The sequence below is a fragment of the Empidonax traillii genome, unplaced genomic scaffold (assembly GCF_003031625.1).
Source record: "Empidonax traillii isolate 1590-97213 ecotype Southwest subspecies unplaced genomic scaffold, ASM303162v1 scaffold800:size294262, whole genome shotgun sequence".
NCBI classification, from domain to species: domain Eukaryota; kingdom Metazoa; phylum Chordata; class Aves; order Passeriformes; family Tyrannidae; genus Empidonax; species Empidonax traillii.
This window is the reverse complement of record NW_020955993.1, coordinates 79,918-107,669: the sequence shown is the minus strand read 5'-3', so window position 1 is coordinate 107,669 and position 27,752 is coordinate 79,918. Positions and strand designations below refer to the sequence as shown.

Sequence of the window (27,752 nt, the reverse complement as noted above, 5' to 3'; positions counted from 1 at the left end):
GCATTGCACATAAAAGTTAAAAAAAAATCTCAAATGTAATACTTGGAGCCACTGAAGGATCTCAGCATAAAGGCCTGAATCTGTTCCAAGGCAGGGGAGGAGGAGAATAGAAAGGGAATTTATAACTTTTTCTTGCCACTTTTCTTCTTCTTTGTTTTGGCCGAGAAACAAAACTTAAGGCAGGGTTGGAATACTTTGCCGTAATTAAAAGCCTGGGAAGAGCTTCTTTGTGTGCTTTTTAACTTACATGCACTTGAACAAATTGCTGTACAGCTCCCTAAACTGTTTGACATTTGCTCTTGTTAGGGCAAATTACGGTTACATCTACTCCTTGACCCTGATATTTTGTGAAAGGGTAAGTTGCTCTCTTCTAAGTTTAAACAATTGCATGTGCTAAATGCTTGTAATAAGTGCAGTGGCCTGTTAAATGAAGCCTTAATTTATTCAGGATATGTTAATTTTATGAATACTTCGGAATAAGTAATTATCATTTTGCCCGGAGCCGCATCCTTTGGATGCTGCAATAATTAGGGTGCCCATTAGCCAGATTTCATCTTCTAAGGACGCAAAGTAAATACAGGAGGAAAGCGAGGAGAAAAAAGTTTGTGTCTCCAAGAAGAAGATCTTGGGGTGAGGATTTAAAAGACGATCCTGTGTGAGCAGGGCAGGGGCTGGGGGAGTTTGTGGAGCTGGTGCAGCGGTGACGCCGTTCCGAGCCCTCCCAGCTGGGTGGCTGCAGGCAGCAGCGGCAGCAGCAGCCCTGGGGGTGGCAGGGGGGCCGCCACTCTTTGTGCTGGGCACGGCACAAGCATCCCGTGGCAGCCCCCTGACACCCCCCCGCTGAAGGGAACAGTTCACATGGTCATCAGCAGATGAGATCAGTCTCAAGGAAAGGATGAGAACCACCAAACATCCCGGTGCTCACTGGCTGGGAATGGTGGGAATCTCCCTCCCTCCCTGGAGGTGGATAATCCCTCTGCCATCCTGCACTCTGGGCAGCAATTCTGAGCTCACAGTAATGCTCCCACAGTTACCCCCACACACAGAAAGGGGCTTCTGAAAATCAATCTGCTCTCTGCAGTTTGGGCACACATTCCCAGCGCAGCCCCTGAGTCTCTGCTCTGTCCACAGCTCGGTATTCCAGCACACAGGATGGGAGGAATGAGCTGCTTTGGAGGGTTATCCGTGGCAAGAAGGTGGGAGAAGACCTTGCCTCACACAGATGTGAGCCCTCATGGAGCAACAGGGTGGAGGATGCAATGCCCAGTGCCACCAGCAGCCCCAAACAACCTGCCTTTGGTCAAGGAAGCAGCTCTGGCTCCTCCTCTGCTCCTGCTTGAAGAGTCAGGATGTGCCTTTTGGGATGAGTCTAGGATGGAGGGAATGACAGGCTGGGGGTTGCAGCCAGGATTCACTAAAATAGAAGGTGTTTGTGGGGGAACATCCTTCTATCCCTTGGAAATAGATGCAGGAGTGTCCTTAAGGATGTCCCACAGCTCCTTCACCCCACCCAGGCGAGGCCTCAGAGCCACGACCTGAGCTCGGTGCTGCTCCTCCTCAGGGGCTGCTTGGCTTGTGCTGTCCCTGCACACACAGCTGGGACATCTTGGTGCAATCCTGCTGAGGGAAACCACTGGTGTGGCCCTAAAGGATTCCTTTGAAAGCTCATCTGCCATGTGCCAGCTGCATTTCTAACTATAAAAATAACGACGGTGCCCTTTGTACGTAACGACTTCAGGGGCGTGATTTGTCTTGTACTGGTAGAATAACGACTGTTTTCTTGTGCTCAGTGTTGCAAGAACAGCCAGGAGGCATCCAGCCTACAGGAAACCTTCATCAGAGCTGTTGTTTTCTCCATAAAAACTGGCAAAGCCCTCTGTTGTTTCTGGAGATCCTTGCAGCTCGGGTGCATTGTTGTCTCCCCGTCCGTGCGCGTGATAAACCGGGCACTCCTGACAGTTGTTTTATGGAACTGTGGCTAAGGAAATTAAATGGCCTTTTATTTTATTAAGGCAACAAAGTGATTTATGGAAAGACACATCCCCTTCCCTGCTGGGAAGTGCGCTTTGAGCCCAAGAGCTGCCTGTGGGCTGAGGCTGTGCCTTTGCCGTAGCTGGTCACCACTGATGTTACTGCCCAATTCCACTGTGCTACCTGCTGAACACAGGTGGGTTGAGGCCCTCCCAAGCTTCAGGCTTTGTAAATGCCCTGGGGCAACACAGAAAGACACACTCCCTTCCCCGGGGGGCCCAGATGATCCTCGTGGAGGTTGCCATCTCTTGTGTTCCAGCGGTGAGCTGGAGGATCAGAGCAGCACGGGAAACAAATCATTCACACGGCCTTGCTTCAGTGCCTCCCCTCTCAGCTCTCCTCCAGAGCCACGCTGTTTTCACTTCACTGGCTTCTTGGTCTCTGGCTGTGCCTGGGAAACGCTGTCCCATCTGCTGAGGGGGTGTCTCAGGCAGCCCTCGATCGTGTGACGCGAAGCTGCGCTCAGCTTTATCTGCAGTTCCAGCTGAGCGCATCCAGCCTGGCTGGGCAGCCAGCAGAGCTGGGGCTGGGGCCTCTTGGCTTCATCTGCTGAAAGGTAAATGACTGAGAGGAGGAAAACAGGGCTTTTTAATTGCCAAGCCACTCGAATCAATAGGGAGCTCTGCATGTTACTACGTGTGGTCTCCATGGACCCCATATGAAGGATGAAGGCAGCTGTGACCTCGCTTCATCGCCCTGGCCTCAATCAATAGCTACCAGCTTTTTAAAGTCCCAAAAGGTGTGATTAAGTCTCTGCTGCACGAAGTTAGCTCTCCTAGCATAGAGCCCATTGTCCTGGCTGAAAGGACCTAAAAGCCCTTTATTCTGTGGGGGTTAATGAGCAGATGTCCCTGGAAGGAAGCCCATCAGCCCTGGGCCTCGGTGCCAGCAGGTCCTGCAGCTGATCTCATGGCCCTTTGCACCCCTGCCTTAGCTGCAGTGGGCAGCACTGCTGGGCAAACAGGTCTGGTGTGTGCAGGGATAACCTGTGGATAAGCAGGGATAACCAGGGGTGCCCTGGGAGGGGACTGGAAAGGGAGTTGTGTTGTTTTGTTCCACTGCTCTCAGTCCAGGAGAGGACACTTTAGAGGGATTCAAACCCAGAGCCTTCCACACCTGAGACTCTGACAGTGCACATTTCAAATCCACCACCTTCTCTGGAGCAGTCCCTCTGCATTTACAGGTGTAAATGTGATAGTGCCAGCCAGGCCTGAAGCAGACTTGTGATATCAAGGCTTTAATAATGCATTAAAGGGACGATTGCATTGTCTGTGTTGAAACAACGAGGACAAGTTTAGGGTTTGCAGCAGCAGATGCCTCAGCACCTTTGGCAGGAAGGGAATGGGCAGTACAGCCTGGAGAAATAAAAAAATAAAATAAATAAAAATTAAAAATAAAAATAAAAGCAGAAGTTATAACCAGGGTGTGTGAGAATTACCGGGGCATCATTATCGGGCTTTTTGCAGTTGTTAACGAAGGCTTTTATCTTCCTTTTGCACATGAAAACTCGAGCAGCATTAATAAATCTCCAGTCCCTGTAGCGGCTTTGCTTTTGGAGCAAGAGAAGCTCTGCAAATCTTCCTCTCGGGCAGCTGTGCCTCGCAGGTGAGCCCGTGACAGATCGTTAAGGATTTGCTGCTCAAAGGGTGGAGGCAGAAACCAACTCCCATATGCACAGGGTATGGAGCACAGATGAACCCAGGCGGGGATTCACTCGGAGGGCAAGATTAGTTTCCTTTGAAATGCCATCGGGAGGCATTTGCTCGCAATCTAGGTCACGGCAACAAAGGCTGCGGGAGGGGCTGACTGAAGGCAGGAGGAGCGAGGCTGAAATTACCTGTGCTCAACAGCTGCCCCAGCCAGATGTTTGACACCTTCGATATTCCGGGGGGAAGAAATGGGATTGGGCATTTATGTGAGCCCACGCGATGATCTCATAACTCCCTCACCTGAGCTATTGCTAAAAATCCCTGCTTCTCTTCGTGCTAAGAGCGTGTTCACAGCTCATGTGGTGGATTTTTTTTCTACTGCTTCACTTCCTTCCCCTGAATAAAATAATTGTTCTTTGAGCTCAGGACCGTGAACCAAACACTGATACAGATTAGTTTGAGGTGCAGTGCTCAGGCACTGATTAATTTACCAGCTGTAGGCAGAGCTCCAGAGGAAATTAAAAAGATGAAGAGTGCTGAAAACTGCAGAGGGAAAGATACTCCATCAGGGTCCATTGACTCATAAGAAAGAGGGGGGTTTTAGATTGAGATCTGCTGGATTTTAGGGTTCTTGCTTCCCTGAGAGCCAGCCTGTCTGGGAGACACTTTCAGTGTCACGCCAGCAGTGGAGTGGAAACTTTTTTTTTTTTTTTTTTTTAACAGGCAGGAGGGAGGGGGAACAGCCCTGCACAAAACCCAAGCTCTCAGAAGAGGAAAATAGTGCATGTACCTTTTCAAAATCCTTCAGGATGCAGCTGCAGATAATGAGGACAAACGATTCCCTCAAAATAAAGGTAATAATGGAAGCAAGACATGCTTGGAGTTCACCTCAGCTGTAGATTCTGATGGCAGCAAATGGAGCCCATTAATGCCAGGAAGAAGCAGAAACAAGGATGAAGAGTTATTTAAAATGTCCAAGGGATGTGTACAAATGAGTGTGAGGCAGCAAATCATCCTTGAGATGATGAAAACATGAACAGTCCGGATGCAAACTGGAAATACGTCGTGGCCTCTCCACTTGCTGATGGCTGGAGCAGCATCTCTAGTGCCCCCTCCAAAATGAGACGTCTCAGCAAGCAGCATCAAGGAGAAAACAGTCAGAATGTTTTCAGAAATACACTTCTTGTTGTCAGGAGGCACCAGTGAGGCTCGAAAGCTCTCCTGTCAGCCCTGGAATATTAACTGGAAAACACAGTGGGTTCAAGGCAGGATTTCTGCTGAAAAAGCTCCCACTTACAGAAAATACCCCGCTAATTTTGGCACTCAGCAGCATTCCCAGAGAGGTGGAAAAGCCAGTTCCAAGATCCTCTTCCTGTTTCAGATGGTGCTGTGAGCTTCAGGCAGATGATGTGGAAGATGCCTGCTTGTGGGAAGAGCTTTTTTGGCAGCCTGGAGATTCCTCTCGTCCCTGGAAGCGAGGAAAAGATCTGAGAGAGAGGAATTTCACCTACATGCACTTCTCAACCAGATCACTGGTCACCTTATCACTTCCCAGATGATGCTACTTGATAACGCAGCAAGGCTGGAGTGGCTTTTTGTGTTACTTCCTCTGCCTTCTGAGAAAATTTGGGCCGTAAATTAAATGAAACCCAACAGAAAAAGCATATTTTGAGCCAGAGGGGGAAGTGAGGGGATTCAAGGGGGGAGCAGAAAGCCTGCTTGTTTTCTGTCAGACTCCTCCCGGCATTTCTGGATGATAACACAGCCCTGGTGACCCCCGAGCGACGGGGCAGGGCTGTTCCACCTGCACCAAAGGTGGAATTGTCACCCAGGGCTGTTCAGAACGAAGCTGAAGGTGCAGGGGACTCGCTCTGCTGGCGTGCCTGTCCTGACAGATCCGTGCTGGAGGAACAGCTGGCAGCCTGTATTAACCAGGTTTAATCTGCTCTCCGAGGAGACCGTGGATACATCACCATCCCGCGAGTCTGTGACCTCACGGAGGGAGATTGGCTGCCAACTTCACCGGGACGGGTGGAGCCCTGAGCCCCCTGCAGCTCCGAGCAGCCTGTGTTCCACCTGAGCTGCTCTGGGGGCTGGGGCAGCGTGGCGCTGCTAAATAGAGAAATCCCGCTCCCAGAGAACAAAGACTTCCAGCTGTGATGAACATTTTATTGCCTGGGCCGGGGGTATCAAAGGGCTTTTTGGGCTCTTCTGGAGCCGCTTCAGTCCGGTTGGGTTTAAAACCAGCACAGCTGTTCCCCAACTGGCTACAACAAGGCTTCCAGCAAATGCCACTTCCTGCTGCTGATGGAACCTGCGTGGTCCTGCTCAGCTTGGCTCGAAGGCTGGCCCTTCTACTCCCTCCTCCTTCCCTGAGACCCCGCAGAGTCCATCCCTGCATCCTTCTCTGCGCTTCCCAGCACCGACCATCGGCACGTGGAAGGGAAATTTGAAATGCTGAGGGTGGCACAGCCAGCAGTAACGATTGTTTCTGCTTTTGCCGGGATGAAGAGGGGCTGGAAGACTCGGTCTGCACTGAGAAGTGAGCAACAGGGGTGTAAATTTAAAAGCAGGTAGTTGAGGGTGTCTCTGCAGAAGAAGCCAGGACAGCAGGACTGGAGCAGCTCGTCCACAGCCCAAGAGCTGCTGCTGGGTGATGTTGATGGGATGCTGAGCAGCAGAGCGCCAGAAGGAGGGCTCTGAGCTCCTTGGATTTCTCTCTCAGGCACTGCCTTGCTCCAGCCTAGATTCCCCCTCCATCCCTAGGATGCAGATGCCATCTGCAGGAGCCGCTGGATCCAGCCTCCTGCGAGCCACGGGAGCTGGGAAGGGAAAATCTGCTCCGAGTGGTCGAAGAGGTGCCCGAAAAGAGACTCCTCCTGCCTCCCTGCCTGCCCCCAGGAAGGAAGCACAGCCCTTTTTGTTTGGGGAGAGCAGCAAAACTGCCCCTCACAGCCAGGGGTGGGGGACACTGGTTTGCTCAGCACCCTCCTATCTTAGGGGATGGATTGAAGGTCCAGCCTTGGAGCTGGGGATTTTCTGAGACAGATGATCCGGTGGTCCTGGCTCAGACTGTTCCCAGTTTCCAGGAAGGATGGAGATGGTCATTTCCCTCAGAGGTTGGGGTTTCTCTTGCTGAAAGCCTCACACAGAGCAAGACATCCTGAAGTCCTGAGTACCCCCCCAGCATCTCTCTGTCCTTTGGAGCACAGTGACTGAGCTGAAAGCAGAACTTGCTGTGAGCCACATCCTAGAAAGAAACACAAGGAAGTGGCTTGTCCTGCTGTGGAGGTTTCCATGGATGAGCTGTCATCACATCAGAAGCATTTAATAGCAATCAGCAGTTAAAAAGAGCTTTAATCCCACCCTTACCTCCCTTAGGCACCGGGGAATTGCAGTGCCTGGGGCTGAGAGGTGTGACTTTGTGATCATTTTTGCCAAGGGTTTCACTGAATCCCCCGAATTCCTTTCTTGTGGATCTATGCAATATGTTCCCTGCTTGCCATCCCTGTCTGCAGGGCTGGAGCTCTGGGCTCTCTGGGATGCACCCAACAGCAGTTGGGTGCATCCAACTGCACCCCTCTCTTTCCCCCTGCAGATTATGGGAAATGCCCACGTCAGCACTTACCAAATGGAACGTTCTCCTGAGGGAGTGAGTGAGGAGAGCGAGCAGTTTGGCTCCCCAGGGCAGATGACAGGTGAGCACTGCCTCCCTGAGAGGGAAAACACTGGTTCCCAGGGGTTCCCAGGGGTTTTAGGGCTGGAAGCTCTGCCAGCAGCGCCTGAGCTTGCAAAAAATCCTGAGGTGAGACACTGTGTCACACTGTCCCAGTGTCACAGGGACAGGAGCAGTGTCAGTCCCACTGTCCCAGTGTCCCAGTGTCCCAGGGACAGGAGCAGTGTCCCAGTGTCACACACACAGTCACAGTGTCACAGGAGCAGTGTCCCACTGTCACAGTGTCACAGGGACAGGAGCAGTGTCCCAGTGTCACAGTGTCCCACTGTCCCAGTGTCGCACGGTGTGTCCCCCCCTCTCCCTCCCGCCGTACCCCTCCGTGCCGCCAGGGGGCGCCCTCGGCCCCATTCAGGCCCCGCCCCCAGCCCGTCGCAGGCGGTTTGGCCCCGCCCCTTTCCCCGCCTCTCCTATCGCGAGAGCCGCCACTGCCCTCCTTCGGCTCCTTCCGCCCTCTCTGCAAAGTCTCGCGAGATCTCGCGCCCTGTCCTGCCCGGCTCCGAGGCGGTCTCGCGACATCCGTCCCCCCCTTCGCGAGGGGCGGGGCGGAGCTCTCGCCTCAGTCTCGCGAGATCCCTGCGGCGGCGGCGGCGGGGCGCGGCGCAGTCTCGCGAGAGGCGCGCGCCCCCCCCCTCCGGTCCCTGAGGCGGACATGGTGGCCGGCGATGGACCCTCCCAGCGCAGGTCGGTCACTGCGGCCCGGGCCGCCCGCACGGGGCTCGGGGCGCCGCCTCGCCCTCCGCCTCGCCCTCCGAGCCGCTGCCCCGGCTCGTGGGGGGCGCGCCGGCGCCTCCCCCCCCCTCCCCGGTGGGGTATTTATTCTGTGCGGGGATGGCCGCGGCGGGGCTCGCTCTGCCCCTGCGCGGGCAGCGCTTTGTGCCTCCCGCTGCACCGCGGGCCGGCCCTGTTACCCGCGCCGGGGCCTTGCCCTGCGTGTAGATGGCACACCGAGACAACAGAGGTCAGGGGTGCGCGGGCTGTGCCCGTGACCGGCGTGACCCGCGATTGCGAGCGCTGCTAAAATCCACCTTACCGCACTCCTGCAGCGCGGCGTGTCTCAATCCCTGTAGAACCCTGCCCGTGTTATGTTTACTCGCAGTCCCGAGGAACGTTATTTTTGGCAGAATCGGCGATAAAATCTCGCGTGAGCGCTCCGTGGGAGCTCCCGCTCCGTGGTGTGTGTAACTGTTCCTTTCCTCCCCAGGAAGCCCCTACCAGCCCGTCATTGAAGCTCTGGAAAAGCACCCCCAGAAGAAGTTCTACAATGTGTCCAAGCTCGGAGGGGCCAAGTATGGTACGTGGAGCTCTGGGGGGTGACCGGGGTGGGACCCCCTGAGTGCCCTGCGGGGTGGGGGAGTTTGCAGGCACCTCGTGCTATTCTCTCCCTTTGCTCTCCTGTTAAACCAAAATACCTCCGTGAGGCATTACTAGAGGCATTTGGGATTTTTATTTTATTTTTCTCTTTGGCAAGGTCTGAATTGTTCTGTGTTCACAGGATTTGTGATGTGTTTGTTAAATAAAGAATTCCCAGTGGATGTTTCACTTCAAACTGGTATTTGACACAGTGATTAATTCACTGTAGGTCGAAGGGCCCAGAGTCTGCTGACACTTTGTGCAACAGCTGAGGGCTCTTGCAAATTCCTCCTGCTTGTGGTAACAGAGTTAATCTTCCAGATAAGCACAACTGAAGGAAGGAGGAGGTTTCTGCTGGTGGCTTTGCCCAGGGAGAAGCAGTGCCCTGGGGGTTACAAAACCAGGCAGCTCCACAGCGGTTCTTTGAAAAGCCTCGAGACAGGAGTGGAAATTCAGCCACAGGATACCCCCTTCTGCTCAAATGTGCCAAAAATCTTGGAGCAGCCACGGATATTCCTGAAGGTGCTCTCAGGAGTCTGGATTAAGAGGGTCTTTGTCTTCCAGTGCAGAAGTTGGAAGGCTCATATTAACTGGATAGCAAAATATTAAGTAACTATTAGTGTAAATGTGAATTGATTTATCTGCCAGTTTTCCGGGGAGATTTTCTAGTGTTGAAAAGGGGAAATGGGGACCTTGCATCCCTCCCTGCCTGGGAGCTGCTTTTTTCCTCGTGTCCAAGTGTCCCTTCCTGCCCCCTGGGACTCTCACTGTGCCATCACTGGGTGTTTCTAACTCAGACCTGCCCAGCTGTGGGGGTGGTGGGTGCTGCTCACCCCCCACTCAGTCCCTGCCGGGAATTTGGCCTGGAAATCATGTGAGGGGTGGCATGACAGGTCACTGCATGTGGTATTGGTGACATCTTCCTACTCAGACTCACTCAAATCTTACACTGAAAAGAGGCACTTGTCTAATTAGAAAACAGGGAATAATATCTGAGAAAAACACAGTGAAAAGAGAGTCAGCAAATTCTGTGTTAATGGTTTGTGAACAAACCTCTGGGTTAGGTTGAGACAACCAATTCTAATCTTTTTTTTTATTAGAGCCTGAGCTTAACAGTTTCACCTCCTTCTAACTAACTTTTTTTTGTATTTCTCCTTGTTGTCATGCAGTTGTCTGCTGGAATGATGCTGAAAATAATGGGATTTGGGGGGAGAAATCAATTAACCCAGATTTTTTTTTGTTTTAGTTTTTTGTTTGTTTCTGTGCTGTCAACAGTGAGACACTATTTTTCCTCTTCCCTCTTTCTTCATTATATTCCAATTTCCCTAATTTTTTTTTTCTGCCAGCAAACTGCTGCTTGTCAGTAGCTTAATTCAGATCAGCAGCCAACTGACTCAAGTTACATTCAGTGAAATGCCCTTGTCTATATTTTATGAAGTGTGTTTCATTTTAAAAGGGCACATGGCAGAGTAGTTTCTGCTCTTGGTATCACTGCTTATTAAAATAATATTCTGCCAGTGGATGCTTTTGGCTTGACATCTCCGGTAATGCAGTGGTAAAATTTACAGTTCCAAGTGGGCCTGAATATTCTCATTGCCTGTTGCTTTTGCATCTCTCCCCTGCCAGCATAACATCCCTTCCTGAATGTGACTCTGTGCACGCAGGGGGGTCAGGCCATTGACATCTCCCTGCAGATAACTCAGCTCCTGCAAAATGCACATTATGGAACTCACTGCTCCTTACTGTGTAAGGAAGATCAACCCCAAAGGAGGAGCAGGCTCCTGAAGCTCTCATCCTTCCAGTGCCTGGGAAAGTGGGATTGTTCACAAATGGGGGGATTGTGAGTTGAGGAAGCTGCAGGTGTTGATATCCCTGTCCCTGCTCTGCAGACACTCTGCCTTACTCCATCCGAGTGCTGTTCGAGTCCAGCGTCCGCAACTGCGACGGCTTCCTGGTGAAGGAGACGGATGCCATGAACATCCTGGACTGGAAAACGAAACAGAACCATGTCGAAGTGCCCTTCTGTCCTGCCAGAGTTGTTCTTCAAGACTTCACGTAAGTGTGGGAGCGCCAAACCCCCCCGGGAGCAGCTGCGTGGGCTCACTGAGCTCACGTGCAGTCCTTGGGCTCGGGAATCCATCACACCTCGCCTCTGATACCCAGGGGTCTGCTGTTCCAGTGGATTCCTTCTGATAGTTCCACAGGATGCAAGGGTAGGAGTTGTTCCACAGGGTGCCCTGGCGAGGCTGAAGCTGCTGGTCCACGAGGAACACTCCTCAGGATAAGAGCCAGAACACAAAGGGAAGTGGTGATGATTGGCTGTAGGCAGATGGCTGCCAGTTCACTGAAATCCATGGAATTCTTGCTTGAGATAACTGAAGATTAAATACTGCTCATTCCACAATGAGTAATCCACTCGAATCATGAATAATACATATATTTAAAAAGCAATCTCTTAGGATGTTGACTTCCTTTGTGATTGGACTCTGGCATAGCTGAAAGGGCAGTCCTTCAGCAATTTGCAGACATTCAATTGAAGCTGTCTCACTGACTCTAAAGAAATGAGATAATTAAAAAAGGAGTTATGATAATAATGAATTTGAAGTAACTTCTGCTTAAACCTCAGTGAGGTTTATGTATTTCTGTGTTGTACAAACATTCCCCCCTCTCAGGTTTGCAGTTCAGGAGTGCTTATTTTCTGTGTCATAGCAACACGGGGGGTTATCATCTGAAATGAGACTCAGCCAGATCTAGAATTAAATAACAAAGAGGAGTTTATGTGTTTGGGGAGTTCGTGTCTCACGTTGTACTGTTCTGTTTTTCCATCTGGCAGTGGAATTCCAGCCATGGTGGATTTTGCTGCCATGAGGGAAGCTGTGAGAAATGCTGGAGGAGATCCTGTGAAAGTCAACCCTGCCTGCCCCACTGATCTCACTGTTGACCATTCTCTGCAGATTGATTTCAGCAAATGGTAATGTACCTTTTCTTTGACAAACTGTACATTTTTGTTTGATGGATTCATTCAGGTCTTGCTGCTGTCCCATCAAATCCTTTGTCCCGGGTGGATCCTTGCAATGAGACATGGTGGTGGTATCTGAAAAAAGACTGGATAAAAATGGCTAAATGAACACTCTGGAAGGAGAGGAGGAATGTTTGTGAGGCATTCTGGGTGAAGCTGACTGATAATCCAAATTCTGGGCAGGATTTTGCTGAAATAACGGGATCTGGCGTGGTTTCCAGAAAATAATATGTCTCAAGAGGATGAGGCAGAGGGAGTTTGTAATTTTGCTTTGCTCTGTTTATAGTGTTCAAGCAGATAAACGTGGCTGCATAGATTTTCAGAGAGAATAAGTGTGCTTGGAGAAGTCTGGACAAGTATGAGGGCTGGAAAACTCCCAGTGTGGTTTTCCTTGCCTGACAGGCAGTGATGTGATGAACACAGCCTGGGGCTGCCTTTGCTAGAAACATAACAGAGGAACAACTTGGGTTTTATTCAGCGTTTGCTGAGGGAAACACTAAATAATGTGGCTTCCCTCCACCTCCTCCCCTGCCCCTGCATGGTGGAGCCCTCCAGACTAATTCAGAATTGCATAAATCACTCAGGCTCTTTGGGAATTTTAAAAGTTCCTGGGGAAGAGGGCCTGTGTTCAGATGGACAGGGATTGTGTGAGTCATTCCTGTCAGCCTTCCAAGGGCTCCCAGGCTTTCAGTGTGCTGGCTGGTGGGAGAGGAAGGAGCTGCAGCTGATGTGTGGTGCTGCAGACGTGCCGTGTCAGTGCTGGGCTCTGGAGGGACAGCTGCTTCCCCTGCAATTAGGCCAGCCTAAAATTATCAGGCGGGCCAAGGTCTGGCAAGAGGTCTGGGTGTGCTGCTTTGTCATGATAAATCCAGGCTCTGGAGCATCACTGGGGAAGCTTTGGGCTCTCGGCAGCTGCTGGGCTGTGATAAGAAGCCCTTCCCTGCAGGGTGGTTGGTGCTGCTTTCCCAGAGCTCCCACCTCCTGCAGATGGGCTTGGGCGGGATTTACACGAGGTGTCCTCTGCACTCTCCTGCCCCCTGATAACTCAGTATCTGCCTGTGTTCCTAAAGCAGTGAGGAGAAAGCAGTGGCTTTAATTGCAGCTGTGTGATTTGGTAATTACCGAGAGATAAATAGTCATTCGTTTCTCACAAGCTTTCTCTGCTCTCCTGCACAGACTGGATGTTGTACAAATAGAGGGTATTGAGCTGGGTGGGCTTTATTTTAAAAAAAAAAAACCCTCCAGCTTTTCTGTCCTACTTCTGACCGACTTGAACAGAGTATAAAATTTCTCTGAATCTTTGAGAATTTGGATAAAAAGCCTAATTAAATAATAAAGGTACATCTCTTTCCTCGAGAAAGCTTTGCCTGTAATCTCTCCTCTGTGGATTTAACATGTGCAGAATAGCCTTAAAAAAAAAAAAAAAAGAAACAAATTGATTCTACCGTTTGGATGAGACTGTTTGAACACCTTCCAAGTTTAAAACCCTGAGTTCAGCCTTTAAAATAATAAAGATTAGTAAAGATTTCTGGCCCGCTGTGAACGAATGGAAGGAGCTGTGTGGTGTTAATCTTTCAGACAATCCAGCCCTGTTCATTTACCGTGCCACGTTACCTAACTAAGCTTACCCAGTGCTAGTTTACATTGCAAAAAAGGAAAACAAACAACAAGGTGGGAGCGGGGAAGAGCAAACAAACCACTGACGGAGCTGCCGCTGTCTTTGTGTTGCAGTGCAATCCAGAACGCCCCCAACCCCGGGGGCGGGGAGGCTCCGAAGCCGCCGGCCCGGCTGTCGCCGCTGCGGGCGCAGCCCCGGAAGGTTCCGTGCCGGGGCCAGGGCGGCTGCAGGGGCGGGCCCTGCGAGCCCGGCCGGCATCCCGCGCCCTTCTCCGCGCAGATCGAGAACACGCCCATCCTCTGCCCCTTCCACCTGCAGCCCGTGCCTGAGTATGCACCTTCTTTGTGTCTTCTCTGTTGTTGAGCTCTGCCTGGGACATGGAAATGTTTGTTGTTTTTTTTTTTTTTTCAAATATCTGTCCTCTTCAGCTGTCCTCTTCTGCTCTTCGGATGGAGCAGATGTGAATTAGTCTACTACAAATTTATATATCGGTGCAGATGGCCAGCTATTGGCTCATGGTGACGCTTTTAAATTAAATTTTGATACTTCCCTTGTTTCTTCACAAGGACAACAACAGATAGGAGTGTAATCCTCTGAATGTTGGAAAGCAAACCCGAGTGAATAAATCAGCGAAGCATTAATTTATTTCTAAAAGTAATTTGTAGCTTTTGTGCGATATCTTTTCAGAAGTCTCTGGCTCTTGGAAGTAGCTTACATATCATCCCCCAACCTTTAGAGGATCTCACAGTCCATCTGTCCCTGAGCTGCAATTCAGTAAATGTCCTGTACCAGCCCAGGGGAGGCTCATCACTGCCATCCCCGGGTTGCTGTGTTATCACCAGGTCGGTGTGTGCCGCTCCATCTCTGCCAATTACTCACAATCACCCTCCTCTTGGAGCTGCCTCCGTGGTGTGATGGACTGTTCAGATCCCAATCTGGCAGCGCTGGACAGGTGGAGCATTTACCAGCTGATCCAATCTGTAGCCACAGAGGTGCTGAGCTGAATGCCGTGGTAATTTGGTAGATGTGCAGGTGTAGGAGCGCAGGAGCGTTGTTTCCAGCAGCACTGGTGCCATGGCACAGCCCAGCAGGGGTGGTGGTGGAGCTGCAGTGTCACCCTGACTGTCCCTGGGGGCTTGGCAGGGCACTAGAGCTGCTGAACTGCTGCTACTGCAGGGAGGAAGGGGAAGGATCGTGGTGTAAAAGACACCTCTGAAAATTGAGAACTTCCTGGTGCACAGCAAATGTGTTCCCTTCCTCGTTCAGCTACTCAAAGCAGAGATTATTCCTCTTAAATTATGGATTGCTTTGTTATAACAACCATCAGTACCTTAATAAACACGACACTTACCGAGAGAAGACAGTTTATTTTAGGAGGCTGCTGATGAGTACCTGTGAAGACAGACTTGTGGCATGGAGGGAGATACAGGAATGGAGGACAGTTGCAGTTGCCCTGATGTTCTTCTGAGCTGCTGAGGGCCAGTTCTGAACCTGCAGCGTGTTTTTACAGTAACTGGTGAACGTTTGTGTTCTTTACTGTGTGTTCTGAGGTGTGCAGCCTGTGAGACAACACATGGGGGTAAAAAAGCTTCTCTGTGTTGTAGCATATGCCTGGAATAGATCCCTCCAAGTATTTTTGAGATCAGAAGCTTTAGGCAAAGCATACCTGGAATGAACCTGTTCTCAGGAGCAGCACACGCGAGGTCAGCTGTTTCTTACTGTTTACACACAGCTCGCTGCAGGGAAGCAATTATCTTTGTTCTAATAAACCACTTCAAACGGTCCTGCAGGCTTAAAGGAGTCTCTCCTCAAACAAGCTAAAGCTACAACTTGTTCTTCTGTAATTTGAAACGCGTTGTGACAGTCCTTGTCAACTTGTTATCTTCTAGGCCCGAGACAGTATTGAAAAACCAGGAGATGGAATTTGGCAGAAACAGAGAGAGGCTTCAGTTTTTTAAGGTATGGCTGTGTACCTGCAGGCTTTGTGTTTTGGGCTTTTTTTTTTTTTTTTTCTAGGAGCTGTTTGTCTTCCAGTGTTCAGGTTTAGATGATAAATTTAATTGGAATCGTTTGGAAGTGTTAGACTCTCAAATCTGAATTTAGTACAGAAAATTGGCTTTCTAACTTGAATAAGTTCACTCTGATTTGGTTCTTGTCCGTGGGGGTTTATGAAGCATTAATGTTTTTAATGCCTTTTCCTGAGCTCGGTGCCTCAGGTCACAGTGAGTTTCTGGATAAAAGGTTCAGTTATCACTTCTGGAGCTGGAAGTGTTGGACAGAGAGCAGCGATCAGACGTGGCTGCTCTCAGAGGGGGCAGCACAAGTGCTGTGGGGACCATCAGCCTCTTTGCTGCTGGGCAGGGACCTGCAACACTGGTATTTGATCCTCATCCACTGATCTGACATGGTTTAGGAGTTCACTGCAATGATCTGAGACTCTTTTCCTGTGTGTAGACCAGGAGGGTTCTCTCTGAAGCAGATGAACTTTTACATTATTAAAGAAGGAAATGGCCAGGCTGGATCTCGTTACAAGTTTCCACGTCAGCTCTGCTGAATGTACCATCCTGAGTCTGCAGATGGTCTCACCCAGGAGTGTCAAACCCAAACTCAGTTATGCTCTAAATACAAATTCTGCAGTAAATACAAGTTTTTAGGTTCTGTTCTCTAAGTATCAGTCTTAGGTGGGCTGTAAGTAAGTTGTGTGACCTGGAAGGTAAAAGAGATTTCTGCTGCCCTGCTTTTGGAAGGTGGGTATGAATTATTGATCCAGCCTTCACAGGAGCTGAGTGAGGGGTTGTGTTGATAATTAGGAATGTATCCAAGGGGATCACATACCTCTGTTTGACAAAGGAACCCCCTGGGTAAATAGTAAGGACTCCTTTCTTGTGTCTCAGTTTATGTTCCAAGACTTCAATACACCTTTGAAAAAAAAAAAAAGCAACTCTTTTTCTTCTCCTTTTTGAAAACATTTCAGTGGAGTTCAAAGGTTTTCAAGAACATTTCCATAATTCCACCTGAGACTGGCACGGCTCACCAAGTGAACTTGGAATATTTGTCCAAAGTTGTTTTTGAAGTTAAGGATTTGCTCTACCCCGATAGCGTGGTTGGCACAGATTCCCACACGACCATGGTCAATGGCTTGGGTATCTTGGGCTGGGGTAAGTATGCTCAGAATAACTTCATTGCACTTGCACAGGCTCACTAAAGCTGGATGTTTGTATCTCAAGCATAACAAGACTCTTGAAATTATTCTTCTGATTTTTTTTTTATCTAAAAGTAACCTTGACTAACATTTCTTTCCGCTGAGAAATGGCTCTGTAATTAAAAGAGGAAACAGCCAAAACCCACCTGATATTCAAATAAATTCAAAAATTTGCATGAAGATTTCTCTCAGAAAATTGGGTTCAGATGTCAAAGGTTTTCTGCTTGGCTGTGACGTTTCACTTGAGCTTTGAATTTTGGGTCTGGATTTAATGCAACTCCTGCATTTCTTGCTGTGTCCGTGTCGGGAACAGAGAGCTGTCCTTGTAAGAGAAGCAGCAACGTGTTTATTGTCCCAGCCTTTAGGCTCGATAGCAGGGGTGCTGTTAATTGTCAGGGCCTGAGCGTGCAGAGTGTTTTGCTGATGAGAGCACTGTTGATGTTCCCTCGCAGGCGTCGGGGGCATCGAGACGGAAGCGGTGATGCTGGGGATGCCCCTCACCCTCACCCTGCCCCAGGTGGTGGGCTGTGAGCTCACAGGCACAGTCAGCCCCTTTGCCACCTCCATAGACATTGTTCTGAGCATCACCAAGGTGAGTGTCTGATGCCTTTGCAATCTAGAGAGAGTTTGCTGCCAGTAGCCTGAATTAAACACCAGGAGTGTTTTCAGTGCACCTTTGGTCAGGGCACTGCAGAAAGGTGCAAATAATCCCTAACCATTTTTATTTGCTAGTCCTTTGAAGCAGCAGGTTTTTCTTTCCTCTGGTACTCATTAAAGAGTAATTTATGATAATTTTTTTCTTTCAAACATAGCCTTGGGGGTTCCTTTTTTGTTTGAAACGTTCGTGACTCGTGAATTGTTGTGACAAACGTGGCTGGCACTTGTACCTCTGCACGTAACAATTGTTGATTTGTGTCCTTCCCAACAGCATCTGAGGCAAGCTGAGGTGGCTGGCAAGTTTGTGGAGTTCTTTGGGAGTGGTGTTTCCCAGCTGTCTGTAGCAGACCGAACCACAATAGCAAACATGTGTCCTGAATATGGTGCTACTCTGAGTTTTTTCCCTGTTGATAATGTGACATTGAAGCACTTAAAGCATACAGGTAAAAGATGAAATTAAAGCAGTGATTCGTTGTAATTGTGCTTTTGATTCGTGGTAATACACGTTTTGCTTAGAACTCCACAGTGTCAAGTCTAATTAATGTATAATTAGACTCTTGCTTGAGGTTTGTGTCCAGTCTGGTTCATTTGCCTAATGCCTGATTTAGGAACATGGTGTTCTTTTTCAGCATCCCCAGCCCTTGGTTTTGAAAGCATCTGTTACCCTTTAAAAGAAAAGGATTAAGGAAATTCGCAGTTACATTTTGAAATGTGTGTGGAATGCAAGTCTTCTCAATTTGAAATGAATCCATTGACCACCTCTGGATTCCCTACAGAATCAAACTTTAAAATGATTACTAGAAAGGAGTGAATCTGCAGAACAAATCACATCTCTGATTTTTTTCCCCAGTGGAAAAAATCCTTCCCTTTGAAGCTCAGGATTTGAGGCTAAACCAGGAGAATGGCAATTCCTTATCAAGCTGCTGCAAACAGAGAAAGCCCCAGTGACAGATACCAAACAAACAAAAAAAAAAGCTGCTTCATGAGGGAGCCTTTCTGGAATGAAATCTTTCAGCTATAAATGAGTTCAGTATTTTTAACAGCAAACACGTTTGCCTGGCCAGTGCAGAGCAAATCAGCAGTTTCCAAACAGTACCCAGCAATTGTGCCCACTGACAGCTCAGCACGTGGTCTGTGCTAAACCAGTAAATCCTGGCAGAGAAAAGCCCTGTGGCCTTCATGGACACATCTGTAAATGCAATTTGAGTCACAACTACTGGAGCTGGAATAACTTACATTATTCCTTGGTGTAAGAAGACAAGTTAAGCTAATGTAGAGAAAAATATAATCATTTATAAATGTTTTCAACTATGTATCATTCCTGACTACTTTCTGGAGGTTGGTGTGCTTGGAAAAAAAAAGTACTTTGAATGGTTACACTTAAGAGACTAAATTCCTGAAAATTGTGTGTTTTGTTTTATTTCTGTCTGTAATGTGACTTTTCTCGTGTTTGAAATCACCTCCCTAAGGTTTGGACGAGGCCAAGCTTGAAGTGATGGAAGCATATCTTAAAGCTGTGAAGTTATTTAGGAATGAGGAGAGTTCTTCCAGAGAACCTGAGTATTCCCAGGTAAGCTGGGAAGGACTTGGGGGGGGGTGTTTGATTCTCCTGAATAAGTGCTGAGGATTTAACAGGCTGGTCTCCCCCTGTCACTGGCATTGCTTTCTGCAAAGTTATTTATTAACTCACAATTTCAAGAAGCGAGAGTTTATTTGCAAAACATAAGAGGGGCTGGAGAAAAGAAGGGAAGTCCAGTAACGTTATGTCAACTATCAGGTACTGAATTCCAGTCACTCCCAAGTCTTATGGATGGCAGAAAAATTAAGGATAATGTTTGAAACACTTGGGATGAGATGAGTGGCCTTTTCCAGTGAATGGTCTTGCCAGGTGGAAGCCCAGAGTTCCAAATGTCTGCGAACACTCTGATTTTTAACAAGAGTTCCATGTCCATGTCCTGCTGGGCTGGGATTGGTAAATCCTGTGCTTTCAGTTCCTTGCTTTTTTTTTAGGTAGTGCAAGTCAGCCTAAGCTCTATAATTCCATATGTCAGTGGTCCCAAGAGATCCCAGGATAGAGTGGCTGTTAATAACATGAAAAGTGACTTCCAAGCCTGCTTGAATGAAAAGGTTTGTACCACTGATGTTCTCTTCCCAAGGTATTTCCTGTAATCCATGTGAATCCCTGCACACCTGCTGACCCTCCTTATTGCCACACAACTGCTTGGCCAGGTTGTTCTTTCCCTCCTTGACAAATATCCCAAGGGGAGTAGTTGGTAAATCATCCTCAAGTGGTTTGGCAGGAACAAGATACTTCCAAGTATCCTTAATGTGTCACGGTTGAGATTGCTGGGGAGGAAGAACTTGAATTCACAGTGTGAGCTTGCGAAACTATTTCACTATTTCAAGGGTTTTTTAAACAGTTGTGTATTACTTGATTTCCACAACAGAATTTATCAGGAGAAAAGAAAACTTGTGATATCTTAAAGGAGATTCAGAAAGCAGTTGTGAAGGGAGGAGGAGGAGAGCAGTGTATTGACAGAGGGGCGTGGACTGAGGGCTGCCTGTAAATTCTGCGTGAAGGTTCCTGAGGGCACAGCTGAGTTATTTCGAGCTGAGGCTCCCCTTGGCCTGGCTGTTGTCATCCTGTGTGTGCTGTAAGAGGTGCTAACAGCTCTCTCTGCCCCCCACAGTGTGGTGTGAAGGGCTTTCAGATTGCAGCTGAGAAGCAGAACGACACGGTGCCCGTTCAGTATGAAGGAAATGAATACCAGCTGTCCCACGGCTGCGTGGTCATTGCTGCAGTGATCAGCTGCACCAACAACTGCAACCCCTCTGTCATGCTGGCTGCAGGTATGTCAGCACCACACAACCCCTCACCTTCACTGCTGTGGGGTCTCTGCAGGGACTTGACCCAAAGGTTTGAAACTACAAGCTGCAGATGGTTTTGCCACAACAGGTCATCTGTCACACTTTGCTCTCGTGTTTTAAGGCCCTCTGTGGCCAAGGGGAGATTCCCTTTGGGGCTCTGTGGCCCATCTGGGCACTGAATGGATTTACACTGTCAGCTGGAACATGGGAAAGACATTTTCCTTACAGGAAAGAAAATGGGAATGGGAACAAAAACATGCATGGCATTAATATGAGTTAAGAAACTTTATTCAGGCCAGTAGTTGCTTTAATAATTTAATAAAGTAGAAGTTGTCTAATCCCCTGTGGGTTTTTATGCTTCGTTTAACTAAGGTAGCAGTACACAGGTGTCATGTTAAGGGATGTACAAATCACAGCCTGTCTCTTTGCCTTTCTCCCTTGTTGTTTGGTAGGACTGCTGGCCAAAAAAGCCGTGGAGGCTGGCCTGGTGGTGAAGCCCTACATCAGAACCAGCCTGTCCCCAGGCAGTGGCATGGTGACACATTACCTCAGCTCCAGTGGGGTGCTGCCGTTCCTCAGCAAGCTCGGGTAAGGCCTGGCTGCCCCTGCTGCTTCAGAGGGCTTTGACCAGTTGGTAAATAAGATTGCTGTTCGTTTGGAGTTGGGTAATCCTGAATAGGTTTTCGTTTTACTTGCTGGCTTAAAAATTGTTTTGCCCCCTTGCATTCCCATTGAACAGTTTACTGTGTGTGGCTCTACCCCAGCTGAGCTCTGTGTTTTCAGTACTGAAGTGTCTTGCAGGACAGGATGCACTTGATGATGTATTTTAAAAGTGGAAGCTGGGTGCCAATTTGCCAGGACAGTCTGTATTAGTCCTCTCCTGGCATTGCTGCTGTCAAAGGTTGTTCAGTGCAGTTTTAGTTGCTCCACAGCAGATTATACTCATCATTCTGCAGCAGTGCCCCCCATCAGCGAGATGTAATGTCTGCTGCTCACCTCCTCCAAAGTTTTAATTGCCAAAGGGGGAAAAAAAAAAATTCTTAGGGATTGCTAATAAAAGAAAAGGCAGTTTTGCTGACGAACTCTTTGTGACCATGGAATGTGGGATTTGTTTGGTTTTCCCCTGTAGGTTTGAGGTGGTTGGTTATGGGTGCTCCACCTGCGTTGGGAACACGGCCCCTTTGCCAGAAGCCATCAGGAATGCAATAAAACAGGTAAAAAGCTCTGCCTGGCTTGGTAAATACAGAAATGGGATTCCCACCCAGTTAAGCAATCAAGAAGTACAGCAATCCATTGAAAACAGACTCTGTTGTTGGTTTGGGCTTTGCATGATGGTTTTGTACATTTGCGAGTCAGGGACACCTGACAGTTCATTGCTGTGTATAATAAATGTTATAAGTGGTATTTGTAGCACGCAGGTGGAAATTACAGAATAAATACACATGATCTAATCTTACAGAGGAGGCAAAGTGGAGGTTTTGTGTCAGATGTGAAGAGGAGGGAGGGTTTTAAGGAGTTGTGAAGTCACTTGAACCAGCAGTGTCTCAACAGCTGCAGCTTTTTTCCTGTTCTGAAGCAGAATTAAAATACAAGAGATGAAAGGCAGGAGAGGAGTTGACTGAAGGGACAGGAGAACACATCAGAGGGTCAGAAGGGAAAATGAGAAGAGAAGGGTGGTGGCAGAGAGCAATCTGCCTTTCAGCTGTAGCATTAGAGGAGATGTTTGAAGTGGAATGGTAAAGCACATCTGACTTGGCTACCCAAACCCAGCAGCTGCTGTAACAACGTGCCTGGCTCTCCCCTCAGGGTGACATCATCGCCTGTGGGGTGCTGTCTGGCACCAAGAACTTCGAGGGCCGCCTGTGTGACTGCGTCCGTGCCAACTACCTGGCGTCCCCCCCGCTGGTGGTGGCCTACGCCATCGCGGGCACCGTCAGGATCGACTTCGAGACAGAGCCCCTGGGTGAGTGAGTGAGTGAGAGTGAGAGTGAGTGAGTGAGTGCTGCCTCCCAGCTGCCCTCTCTGCCTGCAGGGAGCACCAGGGCTGTGTGTGTGAGCAGAAAGCACAGCCCTGTTGGTGTCACTGAGCATCCCTTCAGCTGCTCGAATCCATTGCCTGTCTGGTGCCACCTCTGAAGGCCTGAATGTGCACGTGTTTATATTCCAGTTTCAATCTGAAGGCTCGTGTTCTGTTCTCTAACACTGCTGTTGTGTTTGAAATCCTGCTCAGGCGTTGGCTTTAATGGCAAAAGCATTTACCTACGAGACATTTGGCCCACCCGAAAAGAACTTCACGCGGTGGAGGAGGAGTGTGTGATATCATCCATGTTTAAGGAACTGAAGGAGAAGATGGAGGTAAGAATGACCCTTTGTTCCACATAATGTAAAGGTTGCTTTTCAGTGTAATATCTTCCAGTTGAATGTGATTGGTTTGTCTGTGAACTTCCAGGGCTTTAACTGAGGTGGATACTGGCATTAAACAGTGATTCTTAAGTAGTATCCAGTGAGGGTAACTTGTAATACATGATAGAAAATTATTAACTAAATAATAGTAATAGAAAATCACCAGTAAGTCTTTGGTTTCTGAATGTAAAAATATAATAAACTAATTTCTGTTCCTTCTGATTCATTTTCTTTCTTGCAGAAAGGAAACAAGCGATGGAATTTACTGGAAGCACCAGAGTCAACTTTATTTCCCTGGGATTCAAAATCTACTTATATCAGATGTCCTTCCTTTTTTGATAAACTTGTAAGTATAATGGATCTGTCCATCAGATGATATGCCTTGCATTGCAGTAAAGGAATAGCCATTCCAGCAAATCTGCAATGCTTAAGTAACAAATTTAATTATTTCTCAGGCCTTTAAATACTGTTTGTGTCTCTGGAATGGGTGGAGCTGGTCCATCAAGGTGCCTTCATACACTGCAGATGTGTTTTATGTCTCTAAGGGTCTTGGAAAAAAAATGTTTCTGACACATTTTTTCCTTTCTGTTCTTTCCCCTGCCCTTCCCTTTCAGGCCAAAGAAGTAGCTGCACCCCAGCCAGTTGAAAATGCCCACGTGTTGCTGTACCTGGGGGACTCTGTCACCACGGACCACATCTCCCCTGCCGGCAGCATTGCCAGGAGCAGCGCTGCTGCCAAGTACCTGACCAGCAAAGGGTGAGCGCTGGCACCTTCACCCTGGCACAGAGCTGTGCTCCAGACATGCCCCTCTGCAGGAAGGGGGCACTGGGTGGGGGAAAGCCCCAAGTCGGCTCCTTCTGGGCAGCCTGGCTGAGGGTGAGACTGAGAATCACCCCGAAAGAACTGCTGCCCGCAGCCCTTGCCACGGGAGCTGCCACGTGGGTGCCAGAGCAGGACCGATGTCCTGACGGGCAGATCAGTGACTGATTGGTAGCTGAGGTTGGTCACTGCCACTGGCTCAAGAGCAGTGAGGTGCACAGATCATCAGAGCACTTTGAAAATGAAGCCCAGTCTTATAACTGAACGTGGTGTGGACTCTTCTTCCTAACCATTACATTCGGTCTGAAGGAGCAGGGAAGAAAAAATTCATGGGCGTTTAATTGGTGGTTTGATTGATGAGTAAAGCTCTCAGTTTGGTACAAGGCTTGTTAATAAATGTGCTGGTTATGGTAAGAGGATCAGTGAGCTGGTTGTTTCCTAGAACTGTCTGCCCATAATTCTCCTGAAGCACCACGCTGCTTGAAGCTCTTCATAATGAAGTTGTAGAAAATCAATTTAAAATTGCAAACTTTCCTCCTGAGTAATGTAGCAGTGGTTTCCACGTGCTGCTCATGATTTATAATTCCATCTTTGGAGGACTAGTTCTTTACACCTTGCACCAAAAGACTTGGAAATGCTGCAATAATTATCAAAAAAATCATAATATCCTTTTCAACTGGGTAATGTTTAAAATGACTGATTTTCTCTTCGATTTGCTTTTTTTGTCCCAGACTCACCCCTCGTGAATTCAACTCTTATGGGGCTCGAAGAGGTAACGATGCTGTGATGACAAGAGGTACCTTTGCAAACATCAAGCTCCTGAATAAGTTCATAGGAAAACCAGCTCCTAAAACAATCCACTTCCCGTCAGGACAAACGGTAAGGAATGTCTCTGCTGGCACAGCTGCTCTGAGATGGGGCTGCAGCTTTGGAACTCGCTCTCACTGTGTCACTTTGTCACTCCCCAGCTGGATGTGTTCGAAGCAGCAGAGCTGTACCAGAAGGAAGGCATTCCTGTGATTATTCTGGCAGGAAAGAAGTATGGACTGGGTAGCTCAAGAGACTGGGCTGCCAAAGGGCCTTTTTTACTGGTACTGCTGGTTTGTTTGGGTTTTGGGGGGTGGGTTTGGGTTTTTTTCTGGAAGCACCTAAAAACACATCATATGCTTTCTTTGTTAGAATCTTCCTGGGGAAGAACCACTAGTCGGGATAAATCTGAGTTTCCTAATTATGCAACTTCCCCTCTTGGGTACCAGACTTGGAGATAAATTAGACATTTATCTAGTGCTGACCTCTCTTTGGTCTCCAGGGGGTGTTCAGTATCTCACTACTGGAGACCGATTCCCACTAATATTCAGAATAATAATGGTCAGCCACTGATTCATGTCCTGCAAGGTCACTGTCTGTGACAGCCCCAGGTCACACTCCGCTGGCCAGCTCGGGCTTGTTTGCTTCCATCTGCTGTAAATTCAAAAGATGCCCCGGGGCACTTGGAGGACTCTGGTTCAAGCTGTGTCTTCCCTCCCCGTTGGAGTGGCAGGACTGTGGACGTGCCGTGTGTTTGAGGTCTCAGTGGCTGTTCCCGTGTGTTCCCAGGGGGTCAGAGCTGTGCTGGCCGAGAGCTTCGAGAAGGTTCACCGCAGTCAGCTGATCGGGATCGGCATCGCTCCGCTGCAGTTCCACCCGGGGGAAAACCCCAGCACCCTGGGCCTCACGGGCAAAGAGCAGTTTTCCATATTGTTCCCTCCGGAGCTGTCGCCCAGGATGGCTTTGGATGTTAAGGTATCTTGGCAATGTTTGTGTAAGCTCCTCGTGCTGCCTGCAGGTGGGCATGGCTGTTGGAGTGTCCCAAAGCACATACACACGTTCTTTCGACACAACTTTGCACGCAACCTGAAGTACCTGATTGTTCCTTTGGGCGTTGTTTTGCCTCTCCTGGGCGCTGTATTAGGGTAGAATTGAGTTGTTGCTCGTTCGGGGGCTTTTAAAGACAAAGGTGTGATGATTGGAGAGAGGCTTTGGCTCTCCCAGAACAGTTGGTGCCACCTTAGGGCCGTGGAAACCTGGTTACAGCAGGCACATCACCTGCTCCCAGCTCCATCTACACTGGGCACCAAAGCCTCCCATCTGCTCCCAGAGGGTTGAATTCCCTTGTGTGCAACAGGACGTGGGGTTAAATGTTAACTGGTAATAAGCAAGGAGAAGTGAAAGCAAAACTTAATTAGCTTCTGTTTTTTTTCCGCTTTTGTTTTGAAGACGAGCACTGGGAAAGTCTTCAGCGTGATTGCCTTGTTCGAGAACAACACGGAGGTCACTTTATACAAGTATGGTGGAAGTCTGAACTTTGTGGCTCGGAGATTCTTATAGTAGCTGCTGACTGTCTGGGTCCCTTGCATAACTGGTAACTCTGCAAATGCCTTGTGTGAACCCAGGACTCTGTACTGTGGAACTGCAAACAGTCCTAGTGTGCTCCAAGTTACTTCGTCCATGGATGTAAAAGATTGTGAATCATTGTAACTGCAACGAGATCCTTTTCTGATTTTAAATAATATTCTAATGGTGCTATTAAACATTGCTAAAATCAACGTGTGTATTGTGGCAGAGAGCTGTAAGTATGGAGGGGATGTTTTATCAGACCATTTTGTAAATAAACTATGCGAAATCAGAAACTGATTGTGCTGAAGATTATTATGTAAGAAGATTTGCTTTGCTGCAGTTGTTTCCCCTCAGTTTTTGCACCTGTAAATCCGTGTGCTGCTGTTTGTTGGTTTAAGGGTGGCAGATGGCGTGGAATCTTAAAGGCCAAACAGGATTGTTTTTGTTTTGTTTTGTTTTGATTTAGAGCTTAAAAAAAGATGCTGAGTTTTTGAATTTCTTGTTCTTCAGGTCATGGGCTGAACAAAAAGCAGTCCATGTGAGGCCTGTGGTATCCTGTATCCCAGATGATGACTTCCTTACCTTTATTATGGGATTATATTTCACCTGGATCCAGATTTAAAACTGCTCAAGCTATGAAATGTTGTGTGCTTCGAAATCTGGCAAACACTTGTGCGTTTCAAATCCAAGCTGGCAGTTGTTTGGTTCGTGCAGGTGAAGTCCTGTTTGTCATTTGCTTCAAGGGGTGCAGTTTGTCGTTTGTGGCATCAGATTTCCCTGTGCTGTCTCTGCAGTATCATCAAACAAAGCACCTCCCTGCGGTGTTTCAGCCTTTCAAAACCTTGTGAAACATTTCATAGGACTGTTGGAATCCCTCTGCTTTAACTCCAACCTGTGTCTAACCGGCTGTACTTGTCAGATGTTCAAGCCCCTCTGCCTTTGGCTGCTCCCTCAGGTCCCAGTCCCCCGTGGAAGATCCCAGAGCGCTGACCCCCCCTGTCCCTCGTGGCACTGCAGGAGCTGTGGCTGCAGCTCACGGGGGAGAAGCCCCTGCCCCCCAGTTCAGGTCAGCAGAGGGTGCAGAGTTGCTGCAGAACCACTCGTGTTGCCACTTCCCCGCGCTGGGGTGTCCGAGCTGGGCGGGCAGTGCAGCTCCAACCCCTTCCTGCTGAGCTCCTGGAGCCTGGAAAGCTTCCCAACACCTCTCAGGGTTTGTGTGGAGATGAATTTCTGCTGGAGAACGAAACTGCAATACTTGCCTTCTGCGGGAAGATCTTTTGTTCTTGATAAATGTTGTCTTAAATTTAAAAATATTAGTTGACTTGTGCTTTTAATTTATAACCAGACACTAAGCTAGCTGACTTGCAAACTAACAGATGCACTGTTTAATTCTTTAAATAGTATGTTTGACATTCCTTAAAAAAAACCCAAACAAAACCCCCGAAACCTCTCACAATTATATGATTACTGTGTATTCATTTTTTGACAGTTCAAAGGCCAAACTAATTTGACTTCACTGACAAAACTTCAATGTATCTTTTCCTACTTTATTCAACCAAGAGCACTAAAGTTTGAAGTTGTGTATAATCTGGTTTTATGTTTCACTGGTTTGATGTGGTTTCCTTTTAGGTGGGATGAAAACCCTTCCGGTGCCTCCTGCCGCTGCTGAGGGGGATCGGTGGATGCAGGTTTGGTGACGGTGTCCAGCTGATGCTCAGTCCCTGCTCTGTGCTACACTCCAGGGATTCTCTCCAGAGGGACTGAGCAGATCTTGCTCCTTGGACAAGTGTCTCATGCTATTTCATCCCAGCTCAAACATTCTTGGTTTAGTTCAAGGAAATGTACATTATCGGGGAGAAAGTGGGAATTTAGCGCCGGCACATTGTGATGCCTGATGCAGATGATAAAACTGCCACTCCAGGCGTGTTTACAACTTGTGTAACTGCTCAAGCTTGAAGGGATCTCAGCCTCCCACCCTCTCTGGCTGCTTCAGGACACAGGGACCCAAGCCCTGCCAAGGCGA

The 27,752-nt window shown here is 48.5% G+C and overlaps 1 protein-coding gene across 1 annotated transcript; it reads left to right on the top strand.

Annotated features, from left to right (window-relative positions):
• The first annotated feature begins 8,000 nt into the window (after positions 1 to 8,000).
• Positions 8,001 to 26,017, top strand: IREB2 (iron responsive element binding protein 2). Its single transcript, XM_027901579.1, has 22 exons — positions 8,001 to 8,097; positions 8,618 to 8,707; positions 10,656 to 10,821; positions 11,600 to 11,737; positions 13,517 to 13,732; positions 15,293 to 15,362; positions 16,378 to 16,561; positions 17,058 to 17,197; positions 17,534 to 17,705; positions 18,732 to 18,832; positions 19,273 to 19,389; positions 19,953 to 20,112; positions 20,583 to 20,718; positions 21,260 to 21,344; positions 21,937 to 22,093; positions 22,361 to 22,485; positions 22,775 to 22,879; positions 23,148 to 23,290; positions 24,085 to 24,232; positions 24,322 to 24,444; positions 24,950 to 25,135; positions 25,610 to 26,017. The coding sequence occupies exons 1-22, from the start codon at positions 8,079 to 8,081 to the stop codon at positions 25,718 to 25,720; spliced, it is 2,892 nt and encodes a 963-aa protein (XP_027757380.1). The 5' UTR covers positions 8,001 to 8,078; the 3' UTR covers positions 25,721 to 26,017.
• Positions 26,018 to 27,752: the final 1,735 nt, after the last annotated feature.

Excerpts from the sequence above, each read along its gene's own strand:
- IREB2 (XM_027901579.1), top strand. Across the intron at positions 17,198-17,533 it reads TTGTTCTGAGCATCACCAAG|CATCTGAGGCAAGCTGAGGT; the intron begins GTGAGTGTCTGA and ends CCTTCCCAACAG. Across the intron at positions 23,291-24,084 it reads AAGTACCTGACCAGCAAAGG|ACTCACCCCTCGTGAATTCA; the intron begins GTGAGCGCTGGC and ends TTTTTGTCCCAG.